The sequence below is a fragment of the Condylura cristata genome, unplaced genomic scaffold (genome assembly GCF_000260355.1).
Source record: "Condylura cristata isolate star-nosed mole 26May11 unplaced genomic scaffold, ConCri1.0 scaffold00036, whole genome shotgun sequence".
Classification (NCBI taxonomy): Eukaryota; Metazoa; Chordata; class Mammalia; order Eulipotyphla; family Talpidae; genus Condylura; species Condylura cristata.
Window position 1 is genome coordinate 9,355,855 of NW_004567137.1, and position 14,933 is coordinate 9,370,787.

The 14,933-nt window shown below is 36.4% G+C and overlaps 1 protein-coding gene across 2 annotated transcripts in view; it reads right to left on the reverse strand.

Moving 5' to 3' along the window:
- PIK3C2G (phosphatidylinositol-4-phosphate 3-kinase, catalytic subunit type 2 gamma) overlaps positions 1-14,933 on the reverse strand; it is a 268,466-nt gene that overhangs the window by 215,172 nt on the left and 38,361 nt on the right. For both annotated transcript variants that reach the window (XM_004693237.2, XM_012732811.1), the window contains exons 8-10: positions 11,066-11,188; positions 6,246-6,279; positions 863-1,058 (exon numbers count right to left, since the gene is read on the reverse strand). In XM_004693237.2, coding sequence (XP_004693294.2) covers positions 863-1,058; positions 6,246-6,279; positions 11,066-11,188 — 353 coding nt within the window. The remainder of the gene's footprint in view (positions 1-862; positions 1,059-6,245; positions 6,280-11,065; positions 11,189-14,933) is intronic.

The following is a 14,933-nucleotide window of genomic DNA, read 5'->3' on the forward strand; positions in this document are numbered from 1 at the left end:
CCAGCTAGGGAGGTGACCCACATGGCACAGCAGACCTCTCCTGTCTTGCCTGCTGCTCCCATCAGCAGTGTATTCCAGTCAGTCTGCCTATTGTGGTCCCCACTCTGTCTCTGGTGAATCCTCTAACTCCCTGGATCTCTGGCATAGATCACAGTTCTTGTATGCATAAAAAAATAAAATATATCTTATAAAATAGCAGTGATAAGAGACTAAGAGGAACCTGATATAGGTGTGAATTCATCAAGATGATGGAACAATTGTACATATATTTGCATCTCAAGTTGAAGAAGATATTTAAGCAAAATTTGACAGATTTGAAGAGAAAAAACAGCAACAAAATAATAGTAGAAATAATAGTAGATCCTCAACTTTTAGTAATGGAAATAAACAACCACATAGACGTTTAATAAGGAGAAGAGGGTTTAAACAATACTATAAATCTAAGGAACCTAACAGAATTACGCAAACATTCTGTCCCAACAGCAGCAGAATATATATTCATATTTTTGTCTTTCTCTCTTTTCTATTAATTCATTTAAGTCAAACAAAATATTAGGTAAATCACTAAGTAGGTTGAGCATATTTTGTTTCCATAATAATATAGAGATATTTTTATCTTTCTATATAATGACATATATGATAATGACAACATGCAGTTATTTTTAAAATAGAGAATGGGTGAAGAATTTAGGGGAAGGGATACACACTGGGAATCATGCTTTAATAATGATTCTTAGAACAACAGATCTATCCTAAGTAAATTCCAACATTTTAGGAAACTTTAGCTCTAGTAGCCAAGACAAATTATACTCTAATTAGAAGCTATGTAAAACTTTAGTACTTTTATGAAAAATTCACCTACCTGTGCATCCAGGTCTCTGGAATGTTGTGAGCTGCATACACTGTGAAGCTGAGGTGGGAATGGAGGCCAGGATTTACATAGGAGATACTAGCAGGTGCATATCGAGGCTGGAAATCTGCACAAAAACTGCTGCAATACATATCAATTAACTGGTAGATGGATCTGGACAGTTCCATTGTCACTTTCTTTATTAAGCCTAGGGAGAAAAAGAGGAGAGAAACCAGGTCATCTCCCAAAGTTCATATTTATCATAAACCATCAATTACAGGTTTGAAATTATTTATAATGCAATTTAAATTAAATTTAATTAAAATGACTCTACCAACTGAAGCCAATTAGACATCTGTGCAGCCGTATGCACTTTTGGTTTGTTGTAGTAGATAGTCAATAAGCTTTCATATCTTCAGTTGAGGAATTTAGGAACATGGCCTTTAATCACAAATCAAGTCTGGATTATTAATTTGGCATTCTGATGAACTGTAATTTGCAGTGTATTTCGTTCTGGTTTATGATCATTTAGAAATAATTTTCAGATGAAGTGCATGTTTTATGCATGATTTGTAAGTACTTCAGACAAATTTCATCTAAAGAATTAATCATAATAAACTTACATTATAATAACCACCATTAACTGGACACAATCATATACATTGTGCTACTATTAAAAATGAACACTAATAGTAATGACAACGATCTGAAACAAGCTTGAAGTGAAAGATTTATGATGTTCACCAAAGTTCTTCATAATCAAAGCCTTACTTGAGTTTTGCCATTAGTTATTAAAAGGGAGTCTGAGTATTCTAAAAATGACTTGACATAAAAGGAGAAAAATTACTACATAAAGGACTAATAGGATTTCAAGTGGGTTCTAAGTGAAGTCATACCAATATATAGCAGACCGTATGAAAGGGGTTACTTAATCATCACATTTAAGGGAAATTTTCCTAGAAGTGGCTTCCTTTCTCCTAGTAAACTCTCTTTGCTTGGAAACAAAACAAAAACAGCCACCTCCTACCTGCCAGGAATCAGAGGAGACTGATGAAATGGACCAGAAAGATTGATGGACTTAGATCCAAATCAGAAGCAGTGACACTATTACGATGAGAAGCTTATTATGAGGATGCTGAAAATCTTAATAGGGCCAATGGATGCTCTATTTATATGTCGTTCTAGATGAGTGAAGACTATAATCATAATGTGCTCACTACTTGCAATTGCTTTTAATATTCAACTCTAACAGTGTTTTACAAAGAGAACAAACTCAAAAAGCACAAAGTTTCTTTTTTTTCACACAATTAGGAAAATCTCTAGCTGACAAGTTTTGAGTTTTGAAAAGAATGTATGAAACAAAATACGTTATGAGTGGAAACTGGCATTCTCCTCTGAATCCCTGTTGGCCGAGCCTTGAAGAGGGCTGACAAAAGACTACTGTGGTCTTGACCAAAAAACCGTGGGTACATTATTTGCCTGGGTCCCTTAAGGGTTGGCAGCTGTCAGGTCTCGTGCTGAAACAGGGCTCCCACATTTTCTGGTAGATGAACAGCAACAAGAAAGTCCTGCGTGAACAGAACAGGCTGGTCTATGTGAATGTTTCCCTTTTTCACACTGGACCACAGGGAGTGTGGACATAGCACAGTGTTGGATATTTCTGTTTCTGGGGTCTGGGACTGGGGAAAGGAAGTATCACTCATGTAGCCTGTTACAGCTCATCAGAGGGAATATCTGGGGTCCTGCCTCAGCTAGAACAGACCCAAGGAGGGGAGAAGGACCCAGTCAGGAGGCTTGAACACAAAGTCGTAAGAGGGCCTCAGGGCTACTTGGCTCGGAGCCAGCCCACCACCTGGGCCACTCTGCCTAGAGGGCCATGCTCAGGAGAGACAGCAGCTTTTTTTTTTTTTTTAAAGATTTATTTATTTATTCATACAGAACTGGGGTACAGACCAGAGATGCGGATGGTGAGAGAATTCACCAGGGACAGAGTGGGGAGCAGAACAGTCACTTCTATGAAGTACACTGCTGAGGGGAGCAGCGGGCGGGTCAGGAGAGGTCTGCGGCGCCATGGGGTCACCTCCGGGACAGGCGGGAATAGAACTCATGCGGAAGTGGTTTCAGATTCTTAGTGCTGTGCTTTAACCCTCTGCGCCACCAGGGAGGGCCGAGACAGCAGCTTTTGAATCAACCTGCATCGCCAGGCACACGAAGCAGCGGGACCCTGGCACAGCAGGTGGATCCAATCTCAGGCTTCTGTCCTAAGCACGTGTTTCCGGAAAGCGCAGCATCCGGGTCTGTTTCTGCCGGTCGGTGCTCACAGTCGGTCGGGACTTCCGGCGAGAAAGGAGGCGGCAGCAGATGCTATAGGGCGCTTTCGGCCGGACTGTGCCGGGCTCGCGGACCTGTGGCAGATGGCAGGACCTGGCTGGCGACCCGGCGTTTTCTATGGTGTGGGTCACAGAGGAACAGATATTTGACTCAACTCCTACTTCAAGCTTGTAAGTTGCAGACTCATTGCGCCAGCCTGTGCACGACCTGGGGTCGAGTGGCTCTCTCCAGATGGCGGGTGGGAAGGCGTGAGTGGCTTGCAAGTGTAGGGCCCGGGCGTTAGTTCTCTGGTTTCCATGCTACTCTTACATAGGCGTTCCTGTACACAGGGGTATCTGGGGGCAGTCTGGGGCAGTATCCCTTGCCTCTAGGGGGCTTCTGGGGTGCTGTCGCTTGGTTTCCCAGCCCTGCGTCCCCCTGGCACCTCTTCTAAAAACACTTGCCCAGGAGAGCGCTGCTTAGGCCAGGATATGCTCAGAGAACTGTATGCACTTCGCTCTCTCTCTCTTTCTCTCTCTTTTAATATTTATTTATGCTTGCAGAACTAGAGTAAAGGCCAGCGGTGCAGGGGCGGCGAGAGGGCTCATCAGAGTGAGTGGGAGCAGAACAGGCAGATAGAGGAAGTACACTGCTGAGGGGAGCAGAGGGTGGCTGTGTTGTGGGTGGGGAATCGAACTTGTGCTGAAGTGGTTGTGGCTAGTTTTGTGCTTTCACCTGTTGTGCCACCTGGGAGGTTCCTATTTGCACCTCTTTATATATTGTGTTCTTACGAAGGGCACTGCATTATGATGAGCATGTGCTCAGTAAGTCACAGTGTTATTTTATTTATTCAAACACCTGCATTTCCTAATAAGATGTTTCTGCAACAAAAGTGGCCTTTTGATCTGTTTATTTATTTATTTATTTTTGTTGTTTTGAAATAAAATAATACAGAGAGCTTTTTCCCATGCAGCCTACAGATCAGCTGCTCACTTTCTGGCCCTCTGCAGCACAATCTACAACTAAACATTTCGTTGCTGTTGTTCAAGACATGCTATTATTCACTTAGTTATTCATAAATATGTACAGAATTTATAAGATAGGCAAATTTTTCTTATTTGATCTTATTTCTTCAATTGTGCCCTTTTGTTGAAACAGCTAGAGGGGATGAGACAGACTAAAAGAGCTTTCATTAAGCTTCTCTGAGTAATGAGCAGTAGCAATTAATGGAACAGAAGAGTAAAACAGCATAGAAATAGTTGAAAAGAGGCCTCATCCAACTCTGGAAGTCAACCAACTAGGATTCTCCTCAATAGTGGGAGAGAGAAATGCAAATTTGTAGAAACATCTTGTTTCCCAATCCCTAACGTGTACTGTTGGTACTCTGATACAAAGCTAATAATAATTAGCTTAATACAAAGCTTTTGTTAATAATTCCTAGTCATGTGCAAATGAATATACATTTCAATCAAGAACTTGTGTTAGAAATCTTACAAATTCCAGCTCCAGCACATTAAGGGGCATCCTTAATTATTTAGATAGTTACTCAAACTATCCTTTTTGCTTTTTGTGCAGAAATATAGTTCTTGGTGGTAATTTGCTTCTTCAAGATACAACAGAGCTGTGTACTTACCTGTATGGCTTACTTCAATAACTCTGGATAACCAGTGCATTTCAAGTACAAGAAATGTATGATGGAATTAGTAGATAGGGCATTTTGGTGAATTGCCAAGACAATTCTTAACCTGACAGTCTTAACTTGATTCTAACAAGACAGTCTTAGCCTGACTTTAATCTGGGTTAAGAATTACAGTATCATGAAATAAAGTGACTACATACATGGTGTTAAGAAGCAGTAATTAGAATCTGTCTAGCATAGAATATGAGCTTGCAGTTTTGTGGGGTGTCACATCCCAGCTTCTGTCAAAAATGGAGTTTGAAAACTTGGTTCAACAGGAAAAAGAAAACAATGAGGGGAAAAAATAGTGTTAGTTCATATTGGTGGAGCTTCAGCTTTCATATTCTTCTTTCTAACTCGTGGATTTTGTATTATGTTGTTAAGGAGTGTTCAGTTTCTTTCCTTACTCAGTGATGTTCTGGAACTTTATGAATGTTTCAAAGAGATTTTCACACTATCCCACTTCCTCTGCCACACATTTTCCTCTCAACATAAAGAAGGGAGTCTCAGATATATTTAAATCTTTTGAGTCGTAGATTTAGAGTTGATAGGATATTCCTTTATATATAGCTTTTTACTGAAAGGAAATGGGGGGCAGGTTGAGTTTCATTTGTTCTTTATTGTCACCTCTGAATCCAGGGGTATTAGTTTGAACTTCTCTGAATCTTTTTTCATGGAAATTGGCACAACCATCATACATGCTACACTATTGTCTTATCTTTTATTCATGTGAGGGAGCTTAGGATCACAGAGTTTAAATGTCAAAGATCACAGAGTCAAAAAATGGCAGAGCTGAAATTCTGAACAGACTTTGCTTGATGTCAGAAGTCAGACTCTGCTAACACATGTTTTGTATAGAGGCAAAGTCCTCCTGTGTTTTACAGTCTATAGGTTTAGAGCCTCTGTGAACACTAATTATACAAAAATATAACCATCCCGCGTGATAAGATAGATTAGTCTTACAAGTAGAGTTTGAATTTAAAATAGAAATTAGTGACTTTGAAGAAAGATATGTCCTTTTTGTAGATCAAAATACAAATTACTGAATCACAAAACTACATGTTCTTTTTGTATGGCTCTAAGGATATATTCTGTATTCCTTTATTTATTTATTTTTAAGATATCTTGACCTTCTTCATTTAAAAAAATATCCCACATCTTTAAGTTTATAGAGTATGGAGTTTTATTCACTTGTAGAATAATTACTTTCACCAGGGAAAGGGTTCTAGCAGAACTGAGAGGGTCCTTTCAGTTTTCCGCTGAAGTATCATTTGTGTTTGTTACTGTTAAGATTTGGATATGAATCATAAGTTTTAAATTCTTTTGGATATGAATCATAAGTTTTAAATTCTTTTGGGTCCTGAAACTTGTTTCTTAAAAAAAAAAAAATGTGTCCATATGTTTTACCTTTCAGTGACAGCTCTGGATTTTGATAGAATTTCTGAAAAAGATAAGTGGGTACAAAGACAAAATTGTTACTCAGAAAAAAAAAATTCACAAATTCATAAACCAATCATATCCAATATCTAAACAATGACTTTTCTCTGACATGATAAAAAGACAAGTATATTTTGCTGTTACATATTGTCATCTTTTTAGTTTTACTGGAACAGTTCTATAGATATTGCCTTAACTTAGACCCTTTTCCATAGTATAGGTGCATTTCTAATGCTTTGATTAGCGTGTCTGGTTGTTTTGGTTGTTGCTGAAGTAACCTTGGTTATAACACTAAATAAGTTTCAATGGGCAGATTATATATCAATAGCTGTTAATACTTATTAGCAGTCAGTCAGGTTCAGCTTCAGGCAGCACTGAAAAAACAGATGAAGTGGGCAAAATTCTGTAGGTTTACTGTATCATTTCATTTTCTTATTTTTAGAAGATTGAAAAAGCTGAGAAAGATAATATGACTTGAATCATGTCCTAGATTAAAAAATAAACTATATGACTTTTTGTTATTTAATTTCATATCCATTAGTAGTACGGTAGCTGTGAGTGTGTGCGTTTACCTTTGTTGGAAGACTAGGGTTAAGGGTGATCATCAGTTCATTAAAAATAATGTCTGAATCCAAAAGTAAATTTGGTTTTATAGTAAAATTCATTTAAATTGACACTATTTTTTTTAGAAATTAGGCTTTGCAAGTTTACTTTTTTTTTTAAAGATTTATTCATGCATACAGAACTGGGGTACAGGCCAGAGGTGCAGGAGCGGTGAGAGGCTTCACCAGAGACAGAGTGGGGAGCAGAACAGGCCAACTGATGAGTACACTGCTGAGGGGAGCAGCAGGGGGGTCACGCGAGGTCTGCCGCACCATGTGGGTCACCTCCGGGGCTGGGGCTGGGATTGAACTCATGTTGAAGTGGCTTTATCTTCTCAATGCTGTGCTTTAACCCGCTGCGACACCAGGGAGGGCCCACAAGTTTACTTTTAAGGAAAACCAAGTTCAAGATCTCATACAAATAAACTAACCTATAACTTTTCCTGTAACAAAGAATTTGCTGTTGTATTAGTTTAGAGAGAGATTTCTATTGTGTAAAATCCTGTTATTTTATATGTAACTTTTCACTTAAAAAGATTGTTTACATGAGCTTTCAAAAACATTTCTCTTGGGTTAAATATTTCATTTTAGCATAGTTTTAACCTCTAGGCTTCACAGCTACTCATATTACCTCATATACAGGCATAAAGACATTATCCAGACTTAACTATATTTCAGTTTACTCGGAAATAGTAACTTGTATGTAAAAATCACCATGGCCTTCACCTATAGCACAATGTGTAATGCCTTATCTTTCACTTTGTGATTCATTTATTATGTGAGCATTTAATGGAAGTATATTATGTGAGTTCCTGGAATATAATTTTGAAGGATGAAAATTGTTTCCAGTAACTGAATAGGAACATGAACTAGAGTAAAACTTAATGTGTGATACAACCCTTCATCTTCCCAAGCTTCCATTTAATAAATAACTAATTATTTCTCTGTATTGCAGGAAGTAGCCTCTTGCAAGTGAACCTAAAATGTAGCCAAGGAAAGTTTTTGAAATTTCAGAATTTGTTGGTATAAGACTCATATAATTCTCAGTTGTTCTTTACTTTTAGGTGCATGTTCAGTAGATTGAACTGATTTACCATTGTTAACTGCAGTTTGTTTACTGTACAAAGTATGCAAAATATATTTACTCTCTGTGCCAACATTCCTGTATAGATGAGCTCACAATGTAGTATGGAAAAGGAAATGAACATAGAGTGTAAATGAAGAAGACAAGAATAAGTGAATTGATAATGTGTGGAATCTGTTGGAATATCAAACTTTCTGGGTATTGGTGCATGTAAAAGTCAGTCACTGTCAGCTCTTCATTTGTGTGCATGAAAGATCGTGCACAATGTAGTTCTCACAAGCACATTTTATATAAAATATAAAATGTAAGTATAAGAATTTATATTCCTAGGAATTTATATTCCTAGGAAATGCTCAGTTTTTTCTTGAAAGATTCTTTGACCTCAAATGTATTGAGTATTGAGTTATCTGAGAAACTTGTTATTTTTGTTCTTTTTGAAAATTTGGAAATTAATGTTTTAAAAATAAAGCTTTTATTATCTACTAATACTCTAACATTATCTGAAGTGCTAGATTAGACATTTCTCATTCTTAGATCAGTTTATTTATACTGATTCTCTGAGAGCTAGTAAAAAAAGTTGCAGAATAACTTAGCAGTTTTAACAGATGGGAAGACATGTGTCCAGTCTCACACATCTGGTCTCCTCTTCAGAGGGAGGCTTACATTTATTAGAAGGCTGACTGTCACCAGTGACCCTGGTGTAATGGGAGCTAAGTGGTGCTTGTGTGAATTAAAAGACACCATTCCCACTATCTCCAGGAATAATAATGACCCATTCATGCTACATTATAATTTACACCCTTTATTTACATTACTCAAATTTACAAGAGCTCTGGAAATTCTGTGTTTCTATGTGCTTGAAGTGCCCCCAAACATAGTTGAGAGAGCATAACTGCTTGTTGAAAGTTAATTTTCATTTAACTTCAGTTGCTAGGAGGTTCTTGTTATCATATAAATTTACCAGGTCCTTGAATTTATCAAAATAATTATTTTCAAAACATATTGGTGATGTGCTTTTCCAGACTGTAGTATAATTTTCCCACTATGACACAAAATAGAAAATTTTGGCCAGATTACATTGTGAGCACATCAGATTTCTTATTACCTCATTTGTGGAGATCATGGTTCTTAACAACTACTCACAAAAACAATATTGAAGAATATGTAATCATTTTATTTCCTGCTGTAGTTGGAAGGTATAATAGCAGGTATTTCCTCATTGAGAAAATGTCAGGGAAGTAGCTAGATCCATCTCCTTGGTCATTGAATTTGAAAAGGTATTGAATATGTTATTCAAATTTTGATTTCTTCATTGCTTTATGTTTTTAATTTTTTAAAAGATTTTATTTATTTATGCTTATGGAACTGGGGTATAGGCCAAAGGTATGGTGGGTGAGAGGATTCTCCAGAGACAGAGTGGGGAGCAGAACAGGCAGATGTACTGAAATACACTGCTGAGGGGAGCAGCAGCAGGTCATTAGAGGTCTGCCATGTCATGTAGGTCAGCTCCCTGGCGGGGGAATGAACTTGTTTTGCAGTGACTTCAGTGAGCTTCATAATGCGATGTATTAGCTGGTTGTGCCACCAGGGATAGCCCCTATGTTTTCAATTTTTTTTTAAAGATTTATTTATTTATTCATATAGAACTCGGGTACAGGCCAGAGATGTGGAGGGTGAGAGCATTCACCAGAGACTGAGTGGGGAACAGAACAGGCAGATCCACGAAGTTCACTGCTGAGGGGAGCAGTGGGCGGGTCAGGAGAGGTCTGCCACACCATGTGATCACCTCCTGGGTAGGCGGGGATAGGGGGGAGGGGGGGATTGAACTCTTGCGGAAGTGGCTTAAGCTTCTTTGTGCAGTGCTTTAACCCGCTGCGCTGCGCCTGCGCCACCAGGGAGGGCCTGTTTTTAATTTTTAATGAACATTTATCTTATCTTTTGGTAGTGTGCTTTCAGTTTCAACATTACCTCTGTTAATGTCATGCAAATAAATATTTATATTTCCATATTCATGATATTACCTCATCATGTTAAAATAAGCTGTAAAAAGTCCAATGCTGACAAATTTTTTATAGTCACTGATTTGAAACAGGAAGTACAATGACTTAAATATATTACTATGATTGCCCACTTTCTAAGTGCACATTTGAAATTTTAAGGTTGAGATTTCATGGCAATATAATCTCTGCTGCTCCTTTCCATGCAAATAATGAAATAAATCACACTCTCTTAAGAAGTTACACATATCCTGGAATGTGTGTAGAGGCCTAAATTCCAACCTGTCCTTTGGTGCTTATTCATCTTCTAAACAGAAGCTTTTAAAGCACTAGAGTTTAATAATAGAAATAAACATTAAAATAGTAACTCATGGATTTGTGTGAGGATAAATTAAGGTAATATAAAAATTATGTTTAATGAAGTACTGTATATGTGAAACTACTTTGTTACTGCAATACATTGTTATCATTATCATACTAGCTTTCTGTTTAAGTACTTAATCTAATAGCAAGATTGAATAGCTTCATCATGACCGTATTTCTTAATCTATTTCTTGGAGAATAATCACACCTCAGATTTCTGAGATTTAAAGGAATCACATAATACTTTTTAAACTGAAAATAAAGCAGGAAATACTTACAGGAATAAGGATTAAAGAAGCAATGTGCATTGCAAATTCAGCAAAGATACCAGAAAGACCTCTCATCTTTTCTTGTCTATGAGGTGTTTGTTCATACAAGCGAACATACCTACACTTGATAAGATGGTGGGCATGAAGGCCCTTAACAGTCTGTATAAAACTTGCCTGTGAATATTATTATACGAGCACTTTCAATAAAGTAGGATTGTAGAATTGCTTTGTGTTACTTGTAAGTTATAGCTAGCTAGACAAAGTTTGTAGCTATGCTATAACTTCAAAGGTATAAAGTTTTTCCTTTTAATTAAATTTGTTTGGTATGATAGAATCAAGTTTCCATTATCCCCCAAATGATTGAAATACATATGTGTACAAGCACACCTAGTAAATCAAAAGTATTTCACACTCCTTAATTAATTATTGAGCTAAGGTTCAAAATAATTACTTTGTAATAAATGCGTATATTTACCTCTGCTTTTCTCTGAAGAATTAGATTTAATTCATGTACAGCATCTGTGATTTGTTTAGTTTCCACACACCCCAGAACATTGCATATATTTTTAACATCTTCAAAAATATAATCCACGTTTTTCTGTAGATGACAAGATTAATTTCTTCCAGTTTGCTGAAAACAATGGGATGCTAATTTAACTTTTAACTTGCTCTTTGCATGAAAAGAAAGTAGAATAAATGATGGTTATATACTCCCATATATAAGGAAGAATCCAACACGGTTTTTCCTATGGCGTGACCATACAGTTTGTATAGAATGAATGCTCAAGAGAAGGACTCTTAATATTGTACCTATAAACTTTCTATTATCTGAAATAAAATGAAAAAAGGGAGAGTGAAAAAGAGTGAGCACTGGGTAGACTAGGTAGAGTGGGAGTGGAAGAGGGGAGTTTTCTGAAAACAGGGTAACTGACTGTAGACCCTGTGGAGTTTCAGGGTGCAACTGTTTTTGTAAGCAGTGTACAGGAGGCAAGAATATTAACAATCAGATTCTCAAATTTCAGAACAAATTTGGGACCACCACATTTGATGTTGCAGAATTTAGGAATTATTTGGTTATACTATTTTTTAAGTGATTGCTATTTCAGCAATCCCTGAGATAAGTTTAGTCCTCAGTAGAAACTAATTCTTCTTAAAATCAAAGTTCATCTTACCGCACTTGAGATGATGGTACAGATTTTATGGTCACATACGAAACTTAATCTCTTTTTCAGCGTTGTATATATTCTTAAATAGCTTTCATTAAAAAAAAAATCAGCCTGATTTTGACCATGCACTTTTCAATATACTACCATTAATTATGTCAAGAAATTATTTTTTTCATTAATAGCATGGATATCATTTTTCACTCTACCATATTTTTAACTACTTTACCTATACCATTAATAGTGATAACTTTTCTAAACATGTCAGCTCTTTATCAGTGTATGGTTAGAATGGCTTATATCAAGTGGTTTATTTCATTTTTTGTCATATAAAAATATGGATCCACAACACAAAAGGAGTAGGTTACTTTCTTAACAAAATGTTATCATTACAAGACAAAAATCACATTACATTCAGAGAATGCTATTTTGTTTACTTCATGGAAAAGCAGAATATTTTATGATGTTGCCAATACCTCTTTTATGTGACTTTATAAATTCTGAAATGAGAGGAAAAGGGCTACATTTTAAAATTACCTTTGAACTGATGTTTTTCCATTCATACAGATTTTTCAGTGTATAATAGAAATAAGATACTGTATATGCCTAGATAACTAATAAAATAAAAATGAAAAAGTCATAAAATTTATGAGAGAGGTACATATCAGGTACTCTGTTGGTTTTTATTCTTTATTCTTAGTAGAAAGAATGTTTGGGAACCCGTAAGATACTACTGGTTGGAAATGTAAATCCTGGGTTGATTTGTATCACTCAGGTAATTTAGGTCTTACTCCTTTGTAGCAGTAATACTTATTTGCTCTACTTTCTCATTTAATTGTGATAAAAATTCTGAAAAAATCATACCTGTTACATTCATGGGATGTCACTGAGATGCTGGAATATATTAAATGAAATATTGTAATTACAGAAATTAATTAATTGGTGATTAATTGAATAGGATGACTAACAAATAAGTTGAATTTATGATGATTCTGAAATTTCTTACTAGGAAAACTAAGAAGAAAGGTGCCATTAGTTATGCTAGGGAACATAGGCAGTATGGGAAGATTTTGCAGGGACTGCGACTTAGGCATTCTTTTCATAAACAGAACTGCATTTATAAGGGTACTAAGTAGACATAGCTCTTAGGCATTGGGAATATAGTGAGTGGAATTCTGGCCCTGGCAACTGTTGTACTGGAAAAACAGATACTGCAAATAAACATACTTAAACACTGCATGCTTTTATAAATACTGGATGAATTGTGAGAAGAATTGTAAGTGTAAACATTAATGTCAAAGGAAGGCTACATCTCTGGATCATGTAAACTTTAAATCTGAGCAGTAACTTCAGTAGTGATCCTTCAGTGGCCTGGGGGAAATACCAGACTAGAGTTAGGCCCCAGTTTTAAATATTTGTGTTTGTTTATCACGGTGGGAGATTTACTAAAATTTTACAGCTAAACTAATTGGTGGCTAAACTGGAAGGGACATACCTGGAGTTAAACATCTTGAACAATTCCCTGCCACTGGATACATTATTACCTACCAAAGACTGGAGAAGAAAAGCAATGCCTAATGACTAAGAGCTTTTGAGGGAGATGGCCGGTACTCATGACCTTACTGACAGGCTGCGTTGTGTGTACCTGTGGCATGTACTAATTGATACTGCCCATACCAGGAATTTGTGCTAAAATTGTGCCCTCATATGGTGATTGTTTTTGAGCCAGGCAAAAGCAAAACTGCTATATAGAAACACTTTTGTAACCCTGAAATATACAAAATGTACACACATGTGCCTATGCATGTTGAAGTATGTGTGTGTGTGTGTGTGCTGTATGCACATGCACACACACACAAGTAGAAGGGGGGTAATTAGCCTAAAATATACAAATCCTATGATGGTTGACACTCCACCATTTGAGGCTTATTGCAGACACAGACATAAAATGCAATAGGATGAGACATTTCAAAAGACACCAATAGAATGAGACATTTCAAAAGACACCAAAGCTAGACTTTGATTAATTTCAAATAGGTCATAACTGGCCAAAATTCTGAATGTGACTATCTCGGGTGAGATTCAAGGGTGGAGGAAAATTTGACATATAATCTTTAGAACATCTGGATGATGGAAAGGAAGTTAGGGTTTCAAAAATGAGCACATTGAGTGCTGAAACAAGTCCACAGGACTAAAATTAAGTGGAAATAAAACAGAGATAGTTGCTTGTATTAGGAGAATTAAGCTTGGGGAAAAAAAAAGAAAAAGGAAACATTTCAAGTAGTTGATTTTTTCAAGGGTTATATTTACTGCAGGTAACTCTAGAATGATAAATTAGAGCAAAAGGTTGATAATTTAGTGGCATTCACTTTTGCTCAGAAATCTTTGTGAAAATTATTTTGTTCAAAAATGAAGTAGACTGGACTGAAATAGAGAGTTGCTGCACATTATAGATATGAAGCAGTTCAGAAATGTTCAGAGAAAATTTTTGTATTACATAAAGTTTGAGCTAGATTACCCTAAGTTTACTTGCATTCCATGATTTTAGGTCATTAAAAAATGTTGTGATGTCATTTAATGTGCTATTTTCTGAGAAACCTTTGGAAATATTTGATGTATTACAGACTCTGAAGAGAAATTTTCTAATACTTTAGATATTAAGCTTACCTCAAAAGTGTGAACATTGGAGAAGATTGGTGCCACATCTTTCTCTATTACATCTTTCTGGAAAACAAAGCAAAAACAGTATAAAGTTTCCTCCTGCCTTGCATTTTAGCTGTAATGGAGACCAAGGTAGTAGCATTTAAGCTGTCATGTAACGCCATGTAACAGCTTGGAATTTTCCAGGGCTTATATAAATCTTAATGAATTTCTGTTTAACTTTACATGTTAAAAATTATTTAATTCAATTAATGGATTTGGAGATAAATTTAGAATTATTTTCATTTTAGATTCAGTGATTAGCTCTATTATTACTTGTTCTTCGGAGTACCATTATAATAGTGAAAAAGTCAGATTATGTACAAAGACATACTTTTTCACAACTGAGAGATTCAAGATTCTCGAAAATGATAAGCCCCTCCAGGATGAGATGAGCTTTGACAGTGCACAGGGGAAAGAGGTGACTACCCTGCAGGAGAATGAAGAGTGTCAGTTAGGATTTAACAAATTCTTAAAGGC